The sequence below is a fragment of the Anabrus simplex genome, chromosome 1 (assembly GCF_040414725.1).
Source record: "Anabrus simplex isolate iqAnaSimp1 chromosome 1, ASM4041472v1, whole genome shotgun sequence".
Taxonomy (NCBI): Eukaryota; Metazoa; Arthropoda; class Insecta; order Orthoptera; family Tettigoniidae; genus Anabrus; species Anabrus simplex.
This window is the reverse complement of record NC_090265.1, coordinates 775808303-775833005: the sequence shown is the minus strand read 5'-3', so window position 1 is coordinate 775833005 and position 24703 is coordinate 775808303. Positions and strand designations below refer to the sequence as shown.

Below are 24703 nucleotides of genomic sequence, written 5' to 3'. Positions count from 1 at the left end.
CTGTCTATACGGGCATCACAAGAAAATTGCTGAGAAGAATTTAATGAAAATCGGTATGTACAGTCGGCGAATCAGCCACGATAAACTAGGCTATAAATAATTGTAATTACGCTGAGTGAAATGGTAGTTTAGGGGAACGCCTTAAATTTAATTCATTTCAGTTGGGAAAACCACTAAGACAGTCTTTCTGTGGTTGTAAAATGGCAGGTGGAGAGTGATTGTCCGCCATTAGAGAATAATGAAAATTCTCCAAATTGATTGTGACTGGTGGTAGGCAAAAGGGCCTACCAATACAATGAAAATTCCCTAACCCTGTCTTCACATGAGAAAAGAAGAATGGAGACCTCCCCGTCGCGTTTCTTGGGTAACTATAAGAGGTATGCAATTTAATACATCTTTCTCACAATGTGTACAGTACCTAACCTAGAATTCCGTAGCGAAGCACGGTTACATCAGCTATAATAAATAAATAAATAAGTCGTTTTCCCCATTTCCGAGTGAAGAGAAGTAATGCCAATGTTACGCTCAATGTCGTGCACTTACGGTAGAGCTTGATGCTGCCATCGGTGTCTCCTAGAGAGTTCTTGGACACACACTTATAGGATCCGAAGTCACTGGGTCCCACAGATCGTATAGTCAACTTCATGTGCACCTTGTAGGCGTTGTCCAGGAGAACTGGCTCGTACTTCCCACCTGAAAACACAAACAGTCAGTATCGGTATACAAGTCTGTTGTATACAGAACTAGGAGTTTATCGGAACATTATCATTAACACCGAACAAGAACGCTCAGAGAAACTGATGAAGATATACAAGATAAGATCTGAACAAAAAATGTTGTCCTTTCAAGCTTAAACTCAAGAAATCCGATCAACCGTCGTAACGAGATGTTCGTGGCCGTATTCACCAACGTAAGTAAAAGGTTTTTTTCTTGGTTAATCTGAGAAAACTGAGATCATCATCATCATCATCCGTTTACCCTCCAGGTTCGGTTTTTCCCTCGGACTTAGCGATGGATCCCACCTCTACCGCCTCAAGGGCAATGTCCTGGAGCTTCAGACTCTTGGTCGGGGGATACAACTGGGGAGAATGACCAGTACCTCACCCAGGCGGCCTCACCTGCTATGCTGAACAGGGGCCTTGTGGAGGGATGGGAAGATTGGAAAGGATAGGCAAGGAAGAGGGAAGGAAGCGGCCGTGGCCTTAAGTTAGGTACCATCCCGGCATTCGCCTGGAGGAGAAGTGGGAAACCACGGAAAACCACTTCCAGGATGGCTGAGGTGGGAATCGAACCCACCTCTACTCAGTTGACCTCCCGAGGCTGAGTGGACCCCGTTCCAGCCCTCGTACCACTTTTCAAATTTCGTGGCAGAGCCGGGAATCGAACCCGGGCCTCCAGGGGTGACAGTTAATCACGCTAACCACTACACCACAGAGGCGGACGAAAACTGAGATAACTGTTAAATTTGTATTCAGCAACAACATTATCTCGGATAACTATTATTATGCCGGTTTAAAATTTTACCGGAGAAGTACTGATCAGTAAATCAGGAAATCTAAAGGGATAGCCTTTCAAGACGGTCCGTAGACAGCTGGAATATTGAAATGAAAGAGAAAAATAGAGCGACGATGATTTTAGCTAAGATTATGCAATAAAAAGTCCTAGGTGGATAAAGTGATTGCGCTAAATACATTGAAGGTTACGATGACACTGGTCGTGAAACATATTTTATGTTATCTAAAGCTTAGGCAAAGTCGGTTGTTATCCGTGATCGAACATAACCTGGAATTCCAAACACATAGGCAGGTCTAAGATGAATTCTCGATTACGGCTTATATCTTGCACAGTACACGACTGAATTACATTTTTTTACCGGGCGAGTTGGCCGTGCGCGTAGAGGCGTTCGGCTGTGAGCTTGCATCCGGGAGATAGTAGGTTCGAATCCCACTATCGGCAGCCCTGAAAATGGTTTTCCGTGGTTTCCCATTTTCACACCAGGCAAATGCTGGGGCTGTACCTTAATTAAGGCCACGGCCGCTTCCTTCCAACTCCTAGGCCTTTCCTATCCCATCGTCGCCATAAGACCTGTCTGTGTCGGTGCGACGTAAAGCCCCTAGTAAAAAAAAAGAATTACATTTTAATGAAGAATGAATGAACACTGCCGTATTTTTTGAGTAAAATATACAATGCGTAGGCCGCAATTTGTTTTCTTATTCTCGAAGATGTTTTCTGCCACCAAATTCAATAACAATTTCTTCTCTTGGAATGCCATTTTAGGCTTCCTTTCTTGTTTCTGGTCAATAGCGAACATAAATTATTATAAACTATTTGTAAATCCCAAAGAAATAAAAACATTTCAATAGTGGCAGCAGCACATAGTCATTCCAGAACTTTGGACACTGAGATCGGTAGCGTAGTAGGCTACTGTTCGTTAAAGGTGAGAAAATGTACGGTTTTTCATTTGATCGAGTATTTTGTATGATAACATTTCTTTTAATCGTTACATTCCTACTGACGTTAATGTAATGTCCTATGTTGACTTCAGTTGGGAAAACCGCAAAGACAGTCTTTCTGTGAATTCCGTAACGAAGCACGGGTACATCAGGTAGTGAAATTCTAAATCCTGTGTGTCTGCTCTTTTCAGAAGCTATATTCATTATACTGGGAAACCTCCGTAGCTCAGGTGGCAGCGCGTCGGCCTCTCACCGCTAGATACCGTGGTTCAAATCCTGGTCACTCCATGTAAGATTTGTGCTGGACAAAGCGAAGGCGCGACAGGTTTTACTCCGGCTAATCCGGTTTTCCCTGTCATCTTTAATTCCAGCAACACTCCCCATTAACATTTCATCTGTCAGTTTTTTTATCATTGCCCCAGAGAAGTGCGAGAGGTTTCGGCAGCCAGCACATTTCCTATCCTCGCCGCTGGATGGGGACTCCATTCATTCCATTCCTGACCCGGTCGAATGACTGAAAACAGGGTGTGGATTTTCATTTTCATTTCATTCGTTATATTGTCTTTTGTTCGACCAAAAGAAGGATATATGTTTTCCCGGAAGATACTCGCCTAGAGTTAGGAACAAAATTCATGGAATTTCCTTTCGAGAAAATTGAATTATAAATAGACTTGGGTCTGCTCCATCTTAAGCAGCTGAAGCAGCGTAAGTGCCGCGCACGAACCATTTCTCCCACTTGCTGTACCACGTTAAACTACCTAATCCCTCGATAATGTAATGACACATAGCTTGTATTAATGTGCAAGAAGAGATGCGTTTTTCATGGTGAATGAATTGCTGAAACTGGTTCTCTGATAGCCCAGATTTTCCTCAACACGCAATCAGCCTCTCCACTGTAACGATGGACACGGAACGAAGTCCCATTCGAGCAGTGAGTTTGTACAGCCGCCAGAGGAAAAAATTGTGAAACTTCCTGAAATAACTGGACTTAATATTCGTTGTGGGTGTCCACGGGCTTTGCATCTACACGCAATGTGAACTTAATGTTGATAATGATTCTTATAAAATATTGATGCGACGCGCATACAATACCATGAGCTTATACCTTTTGTTACAGCGCGTCATATTTGGGATATGAACCTACGTTTAAAGTAGCAGTTCGTAATATAAGCATTACATAGTATGGAGTGGTTATTCTGAAACTCAGTACGCACGCCTGTGTTAAATACAACACGCACGAGTCAAGGGTTAGGAGGGCTACACAATCTTTAGAGCAAGCATTGACAGATTTATCTGAGGTCACAACGGTCCCACGAGTAAGTGAATACGGAAATCTAAATAGTTACAATTTTTGAAAATAACGATTATAGGGGTAGTTTGATGTGTCCTATAACTTAGAAGTAATAGGCGAACCCCGACCAAGTATTATGTGACGGGGGTGACGGGGAGTCATGTATATGAAAACGAGAATTGCTATGTATGCGTGAGAAAAGTGCAAATGCTATGGGTGCGAAGAATTACACCAGGGGGAGGTGATAATCAACAGGAATTCAGTCACTCACTGATGTTTTTTGCATCAGTTACGTTATGTGACAATTCACATCATGGAGACGTTCTCCACCGGCCCAGAGGCTACCATACTGTAGATTCCAGACATGTGTCAAATCATACCTTATGGATCGAGAAGGCGGTGGTGTGTACACATGTTATGTTATGTTATGTTATGTTATGTTATGTTATGTTATGTTATGTTATGTTATGTTATGTTATGTTATGTTATGTTATGTTATGTTATGTTATGTTATGTTATGTTATGTTATGTTATGTTATGTTATGTTATGTTATGTTATGTTATGTTATGTTATGTTATGTTATGTTATGTTATGTTATGTTATGTTATGTTATGTTATGTTATGTTATATGACCCTCTGAGACTGATTTTGATGGTTCCGTTACTTCCGCTTCGAATGCTAGCTCTGTACCGCGTCCGGGAAGCCATCTGGTGACGAAGGAACGCACCATTTCCACTTCTATTACAACGTCTTAATTCAAACACCTCATTGTAGGAGAAGCCTTTGTCGTGGACAGTCGAGATTTTCTTCTGATGACGCAGAGCAAAGTTTTCTGCGAAATGTAAAGAATTTGACCTTATTCTCTTGACACGGCGTAGGCCGTCAAAGCATCAATGGATCTACGATACTCTGGATATCATCGCTATAGCATCAGTGGTCTTTACGCTTAGAGTACACTGGAGCAGCCGTTCTGGGGAAGGCTAGTTTCCGTATGTCACACTAAATGACCGACTTCTTTAGTATTGTATATTCTTTGTACACCATGTGTTAAATATACGCATATATTGGAAATCATGAGAGTTTCAACTCAATAATAACTTACCTAAAGATTATAAATTACCATCTTCAATCTCTTTCGTTTTTAGTACTGTTGTTAGCCACCAGGTGAGTCTACTTACCACTAGGCACCTCATCTGTTGGAGGGGATACGACAAGTGACTGTACTTACTAAGTGGAACTGAACCACCCATTGAAGTTCCCTTCATCTGCTATATACCTTAAATACCAATATTGATGATTTGATCTTTAAACGTTCCACAAGTCAGACAACTCATGCACTCAGAAATTGGCTCAGAGCAACTAAAACAACTCACGTCACGGAGACGTTCTCCACCGGCCCAGAGGCTACCATACTGTAAATCCCGAGAGTGACTATGAATATTTGAAAGCTCGTCCCACTCTCCCTTGCTCCAGACTTCATCTGCCACTGCATAACTAATGTAAAACTTAAATTGTACTGCAAAAGTTTTAATTTGGCATTTATACGATGTGCTGTTTTTAAAATAGGTTGCTTCGCATTTTCAGTTACAAGACGCTCAAGTCCATTCATATAAAGACTTAAAATGAAACTAATTTTACAAGGAAGAACAAATTAGGAGATAAATCAGTGGCTATATTTTTTGATCAGCAATGATATAGACAGATGCTGGTGTCAGGCTCCTTACCAACCTCTGTTGATCTGCTCCTGCTCTCTTCCGGCACCGACGATATTAGGTTCATGAGGCCTAGGAAGTCTTTCTCCTTTCCGCCATTCGCGGACCTTCCCCATTTTTCTCCAGTTCCTTATTTCTTCGAAGAGTCAGACCTCTACTAATTGTGTTCCTAATTGCCGTTAAGGGAGGGTAGTTGTCCAGTTACACACCCTCTTAAAACAATAGTCTCCACTGGCAAGTAGATACTGTGCTATTGACTTGAAAATTTCACGATCTATTCATACTACGATTATTTCCTTTGTCTAGATGTATGTGCCTGATTACCTCTTGTCGAAGAATGCTGGAACGTATTAAAAACGTTTGTAGCACAGGAAACAATGTGTGATCCAGCCCGGGTGAAAATTAATTATATAAGAGCCGATCAAAAAGTTTCCGTTCGACGGCCGTACAGTCCTGAATAGGGATGCCAAGCGGGCAAAATCGCCGTGGGCATTGAGACACTCATCCCACCGAAGAACCAGGTTAAATATCCCAGTGTGACAAAACACCGTGTCCTGCTGCGTGAAGAAGTCCACAACCGACTGTTGCACATCTTTGTCCGGCAGCAAGCGTCGTACTTCCAAGGCCTTTTTTTTTTTTTTTTTAGGGAACCGAGGGCGTGATAATCAAACCCGACGGTACTAGAGCATTCGAGATCTGGGAAGTCTTTACTTTGCATGCCCTACGTGGCCGTTTTCTTTCTTTGGCCGATACATTCATTTTGCGAAGTGATGGATCCGTTCCATATTTTCCCTCTGCTTAGTGTTAATAGAGGATGGTTGCCCAGTTGTACTTATTCTTGAAACAATATTCACCACCATCACTACCTGCCGGGAATGTCCGAGGGTGTGTTTGGCTCCTCTGTTGCTCGCCTTTCTAGTTGACGTCTATAGGCGATTTGTCGTCTGGATATGAGATGATGATGATGACCATGATGAAGTAGGGAGAGGGTGAAATGCGTTGTCGGTATAAAGGCTTACTCTGTCGAATAAAAACAGGGGGTGTGCTTAAGGCTTAATGTCTCCACCGAACGGACGAATCACCATCAAGCGTGTCATATACACTTACTCCCTATGAACTCCGTGGAGAGGTTTTGAATTGACAAAATGAAACTGACTGAAGTATGAGTGATGCTAGTGATCACATTCGTTATTCAGCCAGTCCCTGCCATGAATGGCGTGAAAATGTTGCTCGTAGGGTTGGTTGGTGCATGCATTTCAGTGGGCTTGGCAGACTGATATGTAATAGCAACTTCCGGCTCGGTAAGGAAAGCATTGGGAAACTACCTCACTCCTCATTTCCCTAGTACGTCTCTTCAGTGTTGCCTAGGCCATCAATGACAGCTGATGGCGGAGCTGCTGAGGATCCAACCACACTTCGGGCTAAGGACTAAACATACTACATACCACCACCTCTGCTACACTGCCAGTTAACATTCTGATAGTGAAATATTTTGCACTCAAGGTACTGGAACCGGCTAACCACGGTGTCACACTGTATAAACTTGATGCCTAAAGATACTGGCTACCAGGCGGGCAGTCGCCAAGGTCAAACCCAGGGTTCATTGGAGAAAATTCCATATCAAACAACTTGGGTGAAGGGCGAGTTCTGATTTATTTATTCCGATATCAAACATTCACTGTGCTTCCGATAATAATAATAATAATAATAATAATAATAATAATAATAATAATAATAATAATAATCATTGGTGGCCGATCTTTAACCAAAAGACATTGAGAAAAAAGAAAGGAAAAATTTACGAAAAATTTTTGGCCCAGTTTGTATAGATGGAATATGGAGAAAAAATCATCCCAGGAGATATATTATCATTCTGAAAAAAAATTCTCACACTTTTCGGAAAAGACGATTGAAATTTTATGGACACATTATCAGAATGAACACTAACAGGCTAACTAAAAGAATTCTCAACCTGACCCTTTCATTAAAAACCAACAACAGCTGGCTTCGTGAAATTGAAACAGATCTCCAGGAAATCAACATGTCAGAAGACATTGTACAGGACAGATGTAAATTCAGAACCAAAATCGACAATCACCACTTTGAAGACAAACCCAACACCAGAGCTACTATAACTGGGACAGAAGAACGAAGGAAGAAGCTCAGCGAGAGGATGAAGAGATTTGGGGAGGAACAGAAGGCCAATACATCAGCTAAGCAAGTTCAACCGTGCTCCTGAGTAGAGCATAACGATGTATAAAGTAATAATAATAATAATAATAATAATAATAATAATAATAATAATAATAATAATAATAATAAGATGATGATGATGATGAATACTCAGGTGCTAAAAGATGGAAACTGCATATTGACTAACCCGGGGATGGCGAACTTGTTACACGCGTTTACGATTTACGTGGCGCGCCGCGCAACATACAAACATATTATTTTATGATTTTAACGTGTAATAAATAGGCCTAAAATCTACCAACATAGCATATTTTAACATTAGTCTTCAATAAATCAGTATGTCACAATTAATTCTTTGGCTATATTTTTTTTTTTTTTTTACAAATTTTATTAGGTTAAAGCAAAAATATATTCTTAAAATTCACTTGTTTTTGAAGTGTAATTTTCAGTGATTTTAGCAAAATAAAATCATCAAACATTCAGCCGAATGTATTTATATGAAATGCAATCTAATAACGTAAATGAAGTCGAATCAGAGGTTTCAAGATGATTTTGAAGCAAAATAATCGATGGCACACCAGCCATCCCTGGAGTAGCCCAAAATATCTATAACGAAAAATGCATCTCCAAGCACACGAAACTAAGACAGTACCATGTAGAGACGCTAATTTTGAACAGGAAAACAGACATTGAAAATAGAGAGAAAAAGGAACGCAAAATCATAAGAAAATTTCTAGGCCCAAAACTCACCGACGGACAATACCAACTTAGAGACAGACAGGAATTCAAACAACACACAAATATTCACAGCGATATTAGAAAACGCAGGTTAATATTCTATGGACATATTAAAAGAATGCATCCAGACAGACTTACCAAACATAGTCGAATTCTATGAAAACAGGAGTAAAGCTAAAACAGGCACAATGAAATGGATTAGCGAAATCAAAACCGATTTGTAAGAGGTAGGAATTACAGCAGTAGATGTCCAAAACAGGGCAATCTTCAGATCCAAAATTCAAAAATGGCAAGTTGACCAAGAGGAAAGACCAAACAAGATGACTGGAACAACCTGGTCTGAAGACGGAAAGGAAGCCCTCAGTAAAGGAATGATTAAAATTGGACTCAAAGGAAGGGAAATGCACGCCTGTAAGTACTTTGCGTAGTCCTAATAGGCTCATTAGTATATATTTATTATTATTATTATTATTATTATTATTATTATTATTATTATTTAGGGGAGGGCAGCTTTAAGCTTGCATCCGGGAGATAGTGGGTCCGAACCCCAGTGTCGGCAGCCCTAAAGATGTATTTCCGTGGTTTTCCATTTTCACACCAGACAAATGCTGGGGCTGTACCCTAATTAAGGCCACATCTGCTTCCTTCCCACTTTCTAGGCCGCCATAAGACCTCTCTGTGTCGGTGTGCCTTAAAGCAAATTGTAAATAATAATAATAATAATAATAATCATAATCATAATCATAATAATAATAATAATGTTATTCATTTAATGTCCCACGATATTCTGAGACACCGAGGTGCCCGAATTATGTCCCACAGGCGTCCTTTATCGTGCTAGTAATTCTACCGACATGAGGCTAACGTATTTTTTTTACCACCGGACTGAGCCAGGATTGATTCTGTCAAGTTAGGCTCAGAAGGCTGATGCTCTACCGCCCGAGTTAGTCAGTCCGGTAATAATAATAATATGCACTCAACTACGGTGTGCAGGCATTTATATCATTGGACGCCATTAAGACTACCTGGGTGTCAATTTCAACTTTTCGTTTTATTCTACTGGATGGCAGATTTAACCGGATGTCTTTTGGGCAATCCGTGGCTGAGTTCATTATTTTTTTCCCTTGAGCACGAAATTTGTAACTTGCCAACTTCTAAAATATGACTATATCTGCGGGGTTTGAACCCGTCACACTCTGCTTCCGTATGCAGGCATTTTGTTTGACATTCCTATTTACTACGCGATATGGCAGAGAAGCCGGAATTCTGTTGAGCAATCAGTGATTTAGTTTTTATAATAGAGTGCCTCTTACTCTTCGCCCGCACCAACATAATTAACAGAGTTGACACAATGTGAACCAAGAATATGACATTGTGTTTGTCTGTCGCTGTTTGCTCAGACATGAATATGTACCGTATTGTGTAGCCTGTACACACTGTGGGCTAATTACACTGCTTGGTGAACGAAAATGAGTTTCAGCCCTTTTCACAAATTCACGTACCCAGTTACGGATTAACTTATGATTAAGTTTAATGTCTCAATTGACAGATGGGAGAAGAAGCTACCTGTTGCAAAAGAATTGCCAATATGAAACGTAGCTTTCGTGAAATAGTGCTTCAATATTTGTGCTAAATGAAAATGCGTATGGCTTTTAATGCCGGGAGTGTCCGAGGACATGTTCGGCTCGAATTGACGCCCGTAGGCGACCTTATGATGAAGACGACACATACACCAAGCCCCGTGCCAGCGAAATTAACCAATGATGGTTAAAATCCCGACCCTGCCGCGAATCGAAAACGGGGTCCCGGTTACCAAAGGCCAGCACGCTGTTTAGCCATGGAGCCGTACATGCTAAATATGTGACGTCACAACACATACTCTGTTATTAGATGGCGCTGTATTGACTTGCGCACTCAGTTGGAGGTTATCTGTCGTTGTGAATACATCGTGGTCAGTTGTATAGAATAACAAATTTAATAAGTAAGTCTATGAAACCCTTAAAACCCTGCTGCCGTTACAATATCGAATACCTACCGCTAACATTTTAAAATTTATATTTACGTGATTTCTGTACTTTGGGATGTATACTTAATTCTGACTTGGAATACTGTTCTTGAACTGAATTTGGTAATTTCACATAAATCAGAAAAATAGTAGACTAATGAACCAAAAAGAATTCAAATAATATTCAGGTCTCAGCAAACTAATTTTAAGTACTTGGTGCTCTTTCGATAACAATGAAAACCTATATTGAAATATTTTACAATGTAATTATAATCTTAATTTCACAAATCATTTCAAGTAATGACTTGGTACCTTCACACCATTCATGTGAAAAATTCCATTAGGGAATTCACGGTGTACCATGTCCAAGCTTGTGAGCATTCTCTTTAAAATTATAGAAAAGCCCTAACAAGAGCCCCTGTTCTCATAATGGTTCTCGAATTCCTACAAGACAATTTCTGCTCCCCTGACACAGGCTGATCATCTCTAATCAATAACTTCAGTTTTGAAGTAATCTGCGGAGGCTTATTTGGAATGGAAGTGCATTCTATACTATTTTTTTTCTTCTCTGCTGACATAAAATGATACAAAATCCAATTGTTATGAATAATCACAGAATAACACTAGATGATGAACTTCTATATTTAGGTGTTGTCCTTGATAAACAGTTGAATTTCAGGGTACACCTAAATAGATGAAAATTCAAATCAAGCAAACTTTTACAAGGACTGCGATTGCTTTTAGACCTTCTTGGGGACTTAACTCCGAGGTTTTACGAATAATATATCATGCAGCTTTTGTACCTTCAATACTGTACTGTGTGTCCGCTTTCCGTAGTACACTGGAAAAGAAATGTCCTCAGGATAAGCTGTTTGCTCTAAGAATTTCTCGTAATTTCATCTATTGATGCAACACTTGTAATTGCTGGAATAGAACCACTGATTTTAGCAGGAATTGGCAAAGCCGAGCTGTCGTTACTGAAGAAAAGAGAGTATCACTTTCGCCAATTTTGAACATTATTTTAGAGCATAAGTGTCATTTGTTGAAATCTGCTCATTCAAGTCAACTCAACAAACTTATGTGTAAAGATTGCTATAATACACATGACTGTATCATATACACTGATGACTCCCGCATACCAAGTTCTGAAGGAATTGACAGTGTTGGCTGTGCGTTTGTTTTCTATGAGAACGATGCTGAAATACTTGCAGCTCAGTGTAAACTTTCTTCCAACTGCTCAATTTTCAGGAATAACTTTGGGCCTTAATGTGCGCGTTGCAATGGTGCAAAACTAACAACAAAAGAACACGAATTTTCAGTGATTCACAAACTGCATTGAAATGAGTAATCGATAAATATGACTTGAATCCAATAGCTGTCAATATCAGAGCTATAGCTCAGGAGTGTTCGCACATCTGTACATCTTGTATTAGAGGTCACACTGGGTTTATTGGTAATGAAAAAGCAGACTCATTAGCTAAATCGGCTGCTATGTCTCTTTTGGATATTGCATATCATACAGCTCCAATGTGTTATGTTCAAAGACAAATCAGGCAATATATTTTACATCACTGGAATATTTTATGGAAATGTAGTTTGAAAGGATATGTTACGCGAGAAATATATTTTCCAGAAGTTCAAAATAGATTATTGTATAAAGCATTAGTGCCGAACTTTGATTTAACTCAATTATTAACTGGTCATGGAAAATTTAAATCTTATTTAGAACGCTTTATACTTAATGTTACAGATGGATACTTATACTCTTGTGGATCAGATCAGACAGTGCATCATTTGATATTTGATTGACCAGTGCTTGAAATGAGAAGATATTTTTTACAATGCCTCCTGAATGGTTGTAACCTGGAATTTTCTAAACCACTATATCATGTACACAAGAGACAATGTTGTTATGTGCAGTTTCTCACATTCATTAACAAAATGTTTTGTAAACTAAATTTATAAGAACATCTACTTGTTGTGATTTTAAACTATGACCCTAATATCCTCTGGTAAAATAGGGTTCCTTTATTGTTTTTGGATATTAAATAATAATAATAATAATAAACTGGCTGTCCTCAAAATGATTCGAACATAACTTTACGTTACTGTAAAAATAGTTCAAATTTGTCCTCATTAAATCAGCCCCCTGCTATTTACAAGGTCTTTTCTACACTTGTAAAATTAAAACACCACGACGTGCTGGAGATTACGATCGCGTTAAACCGTTACTTAATTTCATAATTACATGGATTTCCGATTGAGTTACATTTCTAGATCATTGACAAATGAAATACCTACTTATTTGAAGTTACACTTACACATCTTCAAAATAATGTCCTATTATCCGTAAATGTAAACAGTAGTTCAAGTTTTACATTTTAGGATCTTTAGAAAACCTAAAGGATGATAGCTCTGGTGCCTTGTTCTTGTGACTGAGCAGTTTATTGCGGTATACACATCCTCTTATGTAAATACCATGTTAATGTAATGGAAAACCAATCATCTGCAATGGAATTACCACATGCTTACCTCGCAAAACGTACACCAATATACACATCCCAGTAGATTAGTAGTTAGCTGACCACGTGGAGCGCTGCACTAGCATGGATGAAAAAATGAGCCGAGCTTCGTGACTGTGTATATTAGATTGTGGTACAACCACAACCCAGCATTTTTCTGGTATGAAAGTGGGGCTAACTCGGCATGAGAAGAAGTTCGAATTACACTTCAGGTGATCCACAATAGAATAGAGTTCAGAATAAGAGTCGACAGTCTAAAATCATTTGAAGAGGAACCACTACGACGGAGGGCCGAACGGATAAATCCGATGAGGAGAGGAAGATGCGAAGCGAAAGAACGAAGAGGTTTTGGGAAGATAAGAGAAGACAGGCCAAGCAGCCTTAAGTTCTATGCAGTCCGTAGATGGCCAAATTCGGAAAGAAAAAAGAGAACAGTTTATTGGGGTCCAAAGCAATTCATTTCATGATTAATATCGAAGTGTTGTTTCCATTGTTAAATGGAAGCTCGTATTGAGGGCTGCATATTACAGATAGGTAACTGGAATCCCGCCTCGGGCCCATGATGGTTAGGGCATCGTGTCCATATGGTCTATTACTGTGGTTAACTGGCTCAACTTCCCTTGGAGGAGACAACATTCACCATCAGAATGCTGACCGGCGCGGTAGAAGAGTGCTCATATACAAGTTTTAATCACCAGGTTGTGAGACAAAAACCTGATTTCATTCCCTTTCTTTCCGCAGTATTCGTATGGAGTTAGGGCATACGATACTTTTGAAGAGGATTAATCTGTCAGATGGGGACGTTAAACTTTGAGCAGACTCCTCTGTGTTATTCGCCAGGAGTAGTATATGTACCGAAACCGAATTTCACCCCTTTCCTACGTCGCCTTACATCCGGACGCTCAGGTCAGACCAGCACCACGCGAGCCCAACGTGTCCTCGGACGTATTATCTTTCAGCCTCTGTGAATTTACTAAACGGCGCCACAGTTCTCTAATTTTAACTTGCCGTGTGTAGACCCATAACTCTTAGCTTCAGATCATTAGAAAGTGAGTCGAACCATCGTAGTGTCGTCTCCCTCTACTTCTCTTGCCCTCCATGACAGAGTTCATTATTCTCCTAGATAAATTATCCTACTCCGTTCTCTTCACGTGACTCTACCACCGAAGCCGGTACCACTTCACACAACGAGTTCATTCCTATCTCCTCATATCGAGTACATTCCTGTCATTGTTCCCACCTGCTTGTACCAGCGATCATTCTCGCTACTCACATATCTGTTACTTCTAATTTATGCATAATATAACTTGAGTCCTCCCAGCTTTCACCCCCATACAACAAAGTTGCTCTGAAAACAGACAGATATAAAGAGAGTTTCGTGCGGTAGCTAACTTCTTTCTTACAGGATACTGTTCTTCGCAACTGCAAATTAGCTGCATTACTTTACTGCTCTGTGATTCAATCTCACTTGCAATACTACCATCCTGGGAGAGCACACATTAGAAATATTTGAAATAATGAACTATCTGTTTGCTGCTTCGTATTCCCAGCCTGACAATCTAGTCTCTTAGGTTTCTTACCTACTGACATCACTTAACCTTAGATAAGCTCATATTCACAACATACTCCTTGCAATGGTTAGTTTAAAGAATGTGGACTAAACATCAGAAGAAAAAACTGTTGAAATGACTAAGAACAGGACAGGCACACAACTCAGAAAGCTCCTCAATATTATTTGCATGTGAGAAATCTACTCTGGGATGATAAAAGACCCCAGAAAGCAAAATTGATCATGTTTCATACGTACTTCATTCCAGTTCTCACATATGGACTCGAAACATATACCCTACGTAACAAGGTGAATAGCAAAATCCAGTCAACAGAAATTAAATTCATCAGAGCGATGAACCAAAATACCAGGAAGGGACAACATTCGAAATGAACCAAACGGCAAGGAGGCTGCCATCAAAATACCTGTTACCGAGCTTTAAGGAAGATGCAGGCTACAATGGTTTGCACATGTAGTGAGGAAGGGCAGAACGACAACAATAAGAACTTACTTTGACAGAGAAATGAAACGGAAGAGGCCAGTAGGGTGGCCAAAGAATCGAAGGATAGACACAGTGAAATCGGAGGTCAGAAAGTGGAATGTCAAGTGGGAGGACATCGTCATTATCATCATCATCATAATCGTCATCATTGGTGTCTAAAGGCAATGACTTGTCTATACAACAATTATTTTCTGTCCTCATCTCCAGTTGGAATTACACTGCAGATGACCCACAATTTAAGAGAGTTCAGGAGAAGAGTCGACAGTCTAAAATCATTTGAAGAGGAACAACTGAAACGGAAATGATCCGTCCGGGCCTCCGTTTTAGTGGTTCTTCTTCAAATGGTTTTTAGACTGTCGTCTCTTCTTCTGAACTCTTTTCTATTGTGGATCATCTTCAGTTCATAATACGAACCATAATGACGATTCTGTGCCAAGTCTTGAAGAAAATTTTCCCCCGGTCGTCCTCGGCCTTCCTTCCCCGTCATTTTACCTTCCAGCAGATTGGCAACAAAGGTACTGTGTCGCAAGATGTGACCAGTGAATGTATCTGTTCTTTGTATCGTTAACATCGGTTCTCTCTTCCCTTGAATTTCTTGCAGAACGCTTTTGTTTGCTATCTTTACAATCCATTTAATCTTTAGCATTCGTCTCCAGACTCACATCTCAAACGCTTCCAGTCGGTTCTAATCCTGATCTCTGATTGTCCAAGATTCACAGTCATACAATAGCACACTCCATTCAAAATAAATCACAAATTTCTTCCTAATTCCAAAATCTAAATTTGCATTGATTAAAAGATTTATCTTATTACTAAACTCCTGTTTGGCAAGCGCTATTCGCCTCTTGATCACTTTCCTGCACCTGTTGTCATTGGCGATCTGGATTCCTAGATAAGGAAAACTGGATGACTTGCTCCACTCCGCTATCTTGTCAGTGAACTTGATTTTGGTATGAATTCGTTCAGGATATTTAGTCACAATTAATATCTCGGTCTTCTTGACATTAATTTTTAAGCGTGTATCTGACAATGCTGATGGCAATACATTCAGCATCTTACAACTCTTTCACGGAGTCTGCTACAATTACTATGTCATCTGCAAACCGAATGCACTGGATATGGTACCTATTTACGTTTACTCTTTTGGTATTTGCCTTAATTTTATTCATGGCTTCTTCAATGAATACATTAAAACGGTATGTTGAGAGGTAGAGCAGCCCTGCCTTACACCTTTCCTGATTTTTTCTGTCTTGATTCTTCCATGGGAGGACATAGAGAAATTGTACTCTGACAGAAAGAAGTGCTGAGCACTTGTACACCACACCCGGGAAACTGGAGCTGGGAAATGATGATGATGATGATGATGATGATGATGATGATGATGATGGTTCCTTATATCTATTACGGACAGTTTAATTGTGAGCTCAATTTTTAAACATAACAACACTGATAAACTAATATTCTTAGTCCGAAGTCTGTAAGCATGTGAAGGGAAATGTTGGCATAAGCTGCTCGACAAAGCGGTATTCCGATCTGTCAGTGGGGAAATGGTGTGGAATGAGAACCGGTGACCTAGATGTTAGGTCCCTTTAAACAACAAACAGCACAAGAAACAAACGAAAAAACAAGCCTAAAATGATATTAGTAGACGAATAAGCTTCGTGGATTTTTCAAACGTAGGAGAGATCATAATGGGGATTGTACCGGGTGGTACACCCCTACGCCGCAGTTTTAAATCTTGCGCCAATAAATCCTCCTCTACAGGAGAAACTCTGAACTTTAAAAACTGGATCAACTCATAAGTTTCTCAGAAGATGTCACTATCATAAATTTTGTGATTACGAAGTTGTCAATACTGTGTGGATTTCAACTTGTTTTGTTTTCCATTGATCAAGAAGTGTGGACATTCTCTTATAGATGTCTCTACAAAGAAAACTATGATCATGCACCCTGGTGCGAACTGAAGGAACTTTCTTGAAGAAATTTTGTATTCATAAGTTTTCTCTTTACTAAATTTCGTTCATTCATTTGTGGGTTGGCAATATTAATCTTTTCTTTCCGCCAGTTTTGAATTGAGCCAATCCAGAATTTCTGTAATTAATTTTTGACCAATCGTGTCTTTCTTCTTCGATTTTGAGTGTACCGTCTACACTGACCAATAAAATTGAGTGGGTGTGGCTGTTTTATTCATGAAAGGTCTCGTATTTTCCCCGAGGGTATAAAAACTGCTTATTTTCTTGTCTCTCCGCCATTTCATCAACTTCTAACCTAGTGTATGGACATGTAGCAGGAGGCGGGAAGCGCCTCTTTCATCAGACAGCAGCTCTTCAATAAGGTAATGGCCGTTTAACATCTTTATTTCTTGCTGGCTCAGCAGTTTAACCCTCGGGAAAGGTCCGAATCCCCTTACAATGTAAACTATCTTTCCGACATGTCATTTTTTTTGCCGTTTGATGCAGAAACTTCATTAAATCTGTAACTGCAATTCGGGGATAGAGAGTGCTTTACCCTCTCGAGCTCCCGTTTATATTGGTTTGAGGTGACTAGGTTTGGTAACTGGTTTTCTTCCCTTCTGTAATACCTTAAAAAATTTCTTATACGAGTCACCTCTATAGTTTGGGAATAGCCCCTGTTTCGTCGGCCTAGTGCCTTTTAGGTTTTAAGAAGTTTCCTGTAGGAGTGCAAGTACACGCCTGCATTCATCTTTGTATTTTGGGCCATTTGCTTAACCTGTTCTTTTCTGCTAAGGCCCAGTAAGTTGGGTACAAGATACCCCTGTTTCCTTGTAAGTTGTGCCTTGAGGGCAGTTAATTGTAAAGTCTGTTATGGCCTTTAATAGGCTCAGAAAATTGAGAGCGGGTCAGCTGTTTTATTTGTGGTAAACGAGAGGCTTGATATTAAAAGTTGGGAGTAAGTGTTCCATGTATGAAGGGGATTTCTGCCCTTTGGTAAATATGTGTTGTGTGAGCTGAGCGCTCAGGAAGTGTAAAGTGAGGGCTTGAAGCCCAAGTTCTGTTTATACCGCCAATCTTGTCTTTCCTAGACTTAAATTGTTGTTACTGGTACCTTGTTACTTGTTGTTTCTTTAAAAAGAGAGAAAAATATAACCTTTGTTACAGTTTTTAATTAACTTTGATTGTGTAGTTAGACCCATTCACCCCAGCACCTTCTTTCACCTCTGCTATTCCACAGATATACCGGAACAGGGATAAAGGGGTAAATTGGGACAAACATTCTTTTACATGAAGTGGATTTAAGGATTGGAATTATTGATCAAGGAAGACTGATAAATTTCTAAAGAGTATGTAATAACTGATAGGAAATCTGCTACCTGGGTGACCTGCTTTTTATTGTAAATACAGATAAATGATTGATTGATTGATTGATTGATCGATTGATTGATTGATTGATTGATTGATTGATTGATTGATTGTGATTGATTGATTTATTGATTGATTGATTGATTGATTGATTGATTGCTTGCTTGCTTGCTTGATTGATTGATTGATTGATTGATTGATTGATTGATTGATTGATTGATTGATTGATTGATTGATTGATTGATTGATTGATTGATTGATTGATTGATTGATTGATTGATTGATTGATTGATTGATTGATTGATTGATTGTGAATTTCTTTGTGCTCAGTGTGAATAAGCAAATTCAAATTGTTAATGCTCAATGTGGATGAGAAATTTCAAATTGTTTGCACTCCACTCGAACAATAAATTTGTGTCGTTCTGGTAGCTTGTGGTCAATGTGTATGCGCTGTTCTGGACATATTTTAAGCAGAGTAAATGATAAACGTTGTTGGATCAACAATGAGTAACAATTGCTCCATACCAATGGAAACAAATGTCACCACACTCCACAGAATTGTGATTTTCCTGATTGCGCTTCTGTAACCCACCTGTATACTTAAGAAGAATCAAACAGGTTTGAGCCTATACCAGGGATGGCAAACCTTTATCGACCGGCGTGTCCTGATTATTACTTTTCAATGTCTAGTGTTCCATCGGATATTTTCCTTTAAAATCATCATGAAACCCCTCATTTGACTTCGTTTAGGTATTAGATTGCAGTACATATAAATCCGTTCGACTGAATGCCTCGTGTTTTTGTTTCGCAAAGATCACTTGACAATTACATTAAAACGGGTGAATTTTGAAAAAAAAAAAAGTATTTTTTCTTTAATCCAATGTATTTTGTAAAAGATATGACAAGAGAATTAATTGAGATATACTCCTTTATTGAAGAGTACTGATAAAATATGCAATGTTGCTAGATTTTCGACCTTTTTATTTCATGTTGAAAACATTAAAATATGTTAGTATGTTGTCTGACGTGCCATCGAAGCATGTTCGCTTGTCACCTAATGCCACGCGTCTTACAGGTTCGCCATCCCTGACCTAGATCTTTGTTTAGAATAATATTGCTCTAACTTTCAGTTTATTTTGCTTCAGATACGTTGAAATTTAATTCATTCTTAACAGATTCAGTGCTTTTACCAAGTATAAACAACTTTAATACAATGAGTCGTCACCACATAGTATTTCCTCATTTGCTCACCTTGTGCTATAATCTCCCCCTTGTCCCTCGTCCAGTAGTTAATGGACTTGGGGTAGGCCTCCGAGTGACACTCCAGCGTCATCTGCTGACCCTCGTGTGCCCCCACCAGCTGGTTCTGAATCCAGATCATAGGAGGAACTGTGGACAAGAACACATACATTAGGTCATGTCACAACGTGTTTCGATCAACGTGAATGAATGAATGAATGAATGAATATCATATTCCTCTCGTAATCACCGATGATCAGCAACTGAATGAGTATGCAAATCAGTACTACAGGGTTGAACGGGACACTCTAATCATTAACTTTAAGCCCCATCGTAAAACACACAAAAATATATTAAATCAGATCAAAGGGAAAAATATGAAGGCTCCGTCCTAGGAATGGGGGCGGATATTCAAACGGTCACCAAGGGTTTACTATGCTACAAGAACAAGAACCTGGAACTGTTTCCTTGCAAATGCTAAAGGAGCATTTTATTGAAGTTTAAAAATTTACACACAACAAAATTCGTTGATCCTTAATTTGCCGGTCATTTGGCAAATCCTTCCTGAAAGTTTCACATGATATTTTACACTTTTGACCACCCATCCACTTGGATGGTAGAACCGTTGATTTCTGAGGGTTTCAATTCGACCCTCGTGAACACAATGACTATTTATGGTCATGGACCAATTGTGGGCGCGATCACATGAATCATGTCATCGCCTCCACTTTATGAGACCAACGCGGGATACTACAAAACTCTCCCCGGGTTCCTAACCAAAATATGCTAATCGTTAACTGAAGGAAACGACAAAGAGACTCTAACCTAATGGTCCAAATGTAGGGATATGTCATCACTTTCCCAGTTACAAACGTAACTTATTATTTACACAACTTGACATTATTACGTTATTTCGCCAGCTGACTTCCCTAGTACCATTCAACATCATCATCCGAAATAATAAAAAATATTTTAATTTTATTATTATTATTATTATTATTATTATTATTATTATTATTATTTACAATTGGCAGGGCATGGAAAGGCGAGGAGTAGGAAAGAAGCGACCACGGCCTTAAAGTACAGCCCCAGCATTTGCCTGGTGTGAAAATGGGAAACCACGGAAAACCATCTTCAGGGCTGCTGACAGTGGGCTTCGAGCCCGCTATATACGGAATGCTGGCTCACAGTCGCTGTTTATTAATGGATTCCGTATTTTGCATCATTTTAGTGACAGAGAAAGAGCTGCCTGGCCGAGGCGGTAAAAGCGTGCTCGGTTCGCCTGGAAGGACATGGGTTCGAATCCCCGTCCGGAAGTCGTAAAATTTAAGAAACGGGATTTCCACTTCCGGAGGTGCGTATAGCCCTGAGGTTCACGCAGCCTACACCGAAAATGAGTACCAGGTTAATTCCTGGGGGCAAAGGCGGCCGGGCGTACAGCTAACCACTCTACCCCATCAAGTGCCGAGGTTGCGGCTAGTGGAAGCCTTTACCTTCCACCCCTCCAAGGGCCTTCATCGCCTGTACGGAGATGACTTTGCTTTGCTTTAGTGACAGAGACCTTTAGCATTCGTGGCTGCGCCAGTACGGAAGCTGCCGAGATTTGAGTGGTGGTAGTGCACCTGGATGTTGTGAAGGGCAGCTTGTGACTTTGTGGCTTACTGAGGAAGGCAATGGCAAACTAGCCCACTCTTAATCTTGCTTCGCATGCATCATTATGGTGTCGCCTTAGGTTTTTGCCACTTTCCGCATGTGGTAATGCTTTCTAAATCGCCGAGCTTAGCATCTTTGCCGGCCCTTCGGTGAAGGAGTAGCGTGCTGCCTCGTACCCGGAGGCCCCGGGATCGAACACCGGCCATCTCATAGACTTTTACCTGGACCTGAGGGCTGGTTTGAGGTCCACTCAGCCTACGTTATTACAGTTGAGAGCTATCTGACCGTGAGATAGCGGCCCCGGTCCGGAAATCCAAAATAACGGCTGGAGACCTTCAGGCTGAGCAGCGGTCGCTTGGTACGCCATGGCCTTTCGGAACTGTTGCGCCATGGGTTTCCGTTTGGTTTGGTTTGGGCTCAGTATTTAGTAAGCAAGCAAGACATGCTACTCAAAACTAAACTGGCATGTCTCTTAATCTAGCAAATATTACCCTCCTCAGGCACCCCACAACATCTGAAACGGTTAATGGTTACTGTTGCACCCCATTAGCAATTAACTTCGTTCGTATTTTCAATTACCTTGAAACTTTTTAAAAATTAATCTTTGACCTTTCGGATCTAATAATAATGCAAATTTTATTACAGGAATTTCTAAACTACGGTATGTTTTATACAGCCCACGGGTATACTCGTATGCACTTTCTCCTCCACAATTATCTGCGCTGTCTTCACTGAAACCTCTTCTAGCCAGGCTCTTTTCAACACAATGCATCCACTGTTCCTTACGTTTACCACCCTTGCTGTTGGCACCATCCTGTCATATCTCCTATCCTCACGTCACAATACTCGTAATCATCTTTCTTCAATAACCGACGGATGAATCATCAACAACTCCATATGAAAATTGCGGTGAGGTTTCGTTTCGAACCCGGACTCTCGGCACACAATGTTGTGATTAGATATTGTACACCATCAACGGTCCTACCCTGCCGGCCAACATTTTGACGGTGAATTTTTGTTCGACTACGGGACTTGAACTTGCTAACCATGGTATACACTTGACGTCTGAACAATCATGGACAAGGGGCGGGATTATTTAGTTATAATAATATGACCTCTGCTACCGAGTGCGGGCAGTTTAATTTGACGTCATCTGGCTGCTTGTTCGTCAATCTCGACGTTCCGTTTTACTCTAGGCCTACTAGATGGCGGATAGGGTAAACCGAAAGTCTCTTAGGCTTCTGTGGCTGAGATTTTAATTAATTTTGTCGTGTAAACACCGAATGTATCATCAGAGATACTTTATATGGCGTCATCGTACGACATGGAGTGTGGAATGGACTTATTTCTGCACTTCAAAAATTTGACTACCTCTGCCGGGTTTGAACCCGCTATCTTGGGATCCGGAGGTCAACACTCCACCACTGATCGACAGAGGCAGCTATAATAATAACATTAAGTGATCAATTTATATGAACTCTGATAAATTTTATAATACTGTGACTCTTGAGGGCCAATATTTACTTCTCTGACAATAAAATATATTTTAAAAAAACACTTTTACTGTATCTAATTCAAGACAGACAACTTCAGGAAACACTTGGCTGTTATCATATAATGCAATGTGAATTTTAAAGTATCCACCTGTGTGCAACACTGCAGTGCAGGTGACGATGAAAAAAACACTGAATTTTCACACAATTGAATTCTCGGTTACGTGGAATCTCGTCAATAGGGAACATAAATCTACCTCATGGTGAGGACTTGATTGAAATTCCAACATTCCGTTCCCTGAACTGCAAGCGTTGTTCATATACAAAACTCGTGTGCTCATGAGTGTGGTTGACGGTCGACTACTGGGTTTTATTGTTAATAGTTACCTTTAACAGGCTGTGGGAAGTATACTTACCACCTAGGTATTTATTTTCTTGTGCCAATGGGAAGCTTTCTTACCACTTCTAGTTTATTTTATTATGTTCACAGAAAGTATACTTCCCACCTGTGATATTGTCTGAACTGGTGTAGAGTCATGTCATACGAAATGCCCGTCAGGTGAGGAGGAGGGGGCGGAATAGGAGTGTACAAGATGGCTGCTATACACTGCTCTTAAGAGACTAATTGCGAGGAAGATTCACAAGAGTCTAGCTTCTGACGGAGCAATAGTTGCGTGTTTCGCCCCATAGCGCTCTAAGAAAATAATCGGAGCACTTCGGAAAATTTCGGTCAGTTTGCCGCCGTTTAGCTCAGCAGAAAGGTAAACGCAATTCTTCGAAGGACTAATGCGGTTAGGGGCGTGCAGCTGCGAGCTTGCATTCGGGAGTTCGAACTTCACTGTTGACAGCCCTGAAGATGGGTTTCCGTCGTCTCCCTTTTTCACCCTGTACCTTAATTAAGGCCACGGCCGCTTCCTTCCTAAACCTAGCCCTTTCCTATCCCATCGTCGCCGTAAGACCCATCTGTGTCGGTGCGACGTAAAGCCAATTGTATAGTCGTCCCCGTGTAAGGACGTACCCTAAGGGTGCAACCTTACCCTTTCTCCCCTGTAATATTAAAGTATTGATTTATAGTAACTTTTCTTGCTGTTGGGTCTTTTTCAGTGTCGGTAACCATACAGTTTAGGGACCCTACTTGCCGATACGACGTCTTACATTTACCGTTAATCTGGCACGTTGGCAACGTTCAATCACTGTTCTAGCGTGAATTGCGTGTTGCCACCGCATTGGTATTAAAGTCACTAATGATACATTTGCGAGAATATTTAAAGAATATTTTCTTTTTCTGTGGGATTGTATATCTATTTGGCTAATACCAGGTAAGTAGAATTGTGGCATGTTCGGATAATGCATCTAATAACATAGTTTGTGTGAAATGATGAGCACAACATTTTATTAATTACGTTCCTATTTCGTCCCATACTTATACGAACAGAATTCGATTGGGATGTCTAAGAAGGAAGAAAAATCTGCAAGAACTCCTCCGAAAATGAAAGCAAGGTTACGTCCTTTACAAACATCAGGTCAAGAAATGCTTGTACATTGCTACGAGCAATTGAAACACGAACTACGACGAAGAAGGTATCAGTCGCAGTGATACGAAGCTAATGGCAAGAGTTTCATTATTAACTGGGGTAAGTGTTCGTTTTTATCTTGTTTCTATGATAAGTTTCTGACATAATGACAATCAGTTCAAATGGAGCAGTATTTCATTCTGAACCTAACCTAACCTAATCATGTAGGCCTATACCATGTCTTGTGTCGACTTCGATACGGTTTGTAGACTTAACCTTTGTGTATTCCTGTTGACGTACGGTGTATGTGTATGTAATATATTTCTGTGTGTGTATTCTTACAGGGTAGTGGTGAATATATATGTTATATGTTATATTTTATTTAAAAATCTTAGAATAATTTATCTTCATCAGGTGTCTTTGGTTTCAAATGTGCATTTCTCTTTCAGGGTCGCCCACATACTCCTGGAAGAAACCACACAAATCTGGACATGATGTTCAAGGAGTAATTCGTCGAC

At 40.1% G+C, this 24703-nt stretch overlaps 1 protein-coding gene across 1 annotated transcript in view; it reads right to left on the bottom strand.

Annotated features, from left to right (window-relative positions):
* Window positions 1–418: 418 nt before the first annotated feature.
* The window catches only part of LOC136856921 (neurotrimin-like), a 471685-nt gene continuing 447400 nt past the window's right edge, over window positions 419–24703 (bottom strand). Inside the window, exons 7-8 of the mRNA XM_068231048.1 lie at window positions 19538–19675; window positions 419–693 (exon numbers count right to left, since the gene is read on the bottom strand). Of these exons, the coding sequence (XP_068087149.1) occupies window positions 419–693; window positions 19538–19675 (413 nt within the window). The remainder of the gene's footprint in view (window positions 694–19537; window positions 19676–24703) is intronic.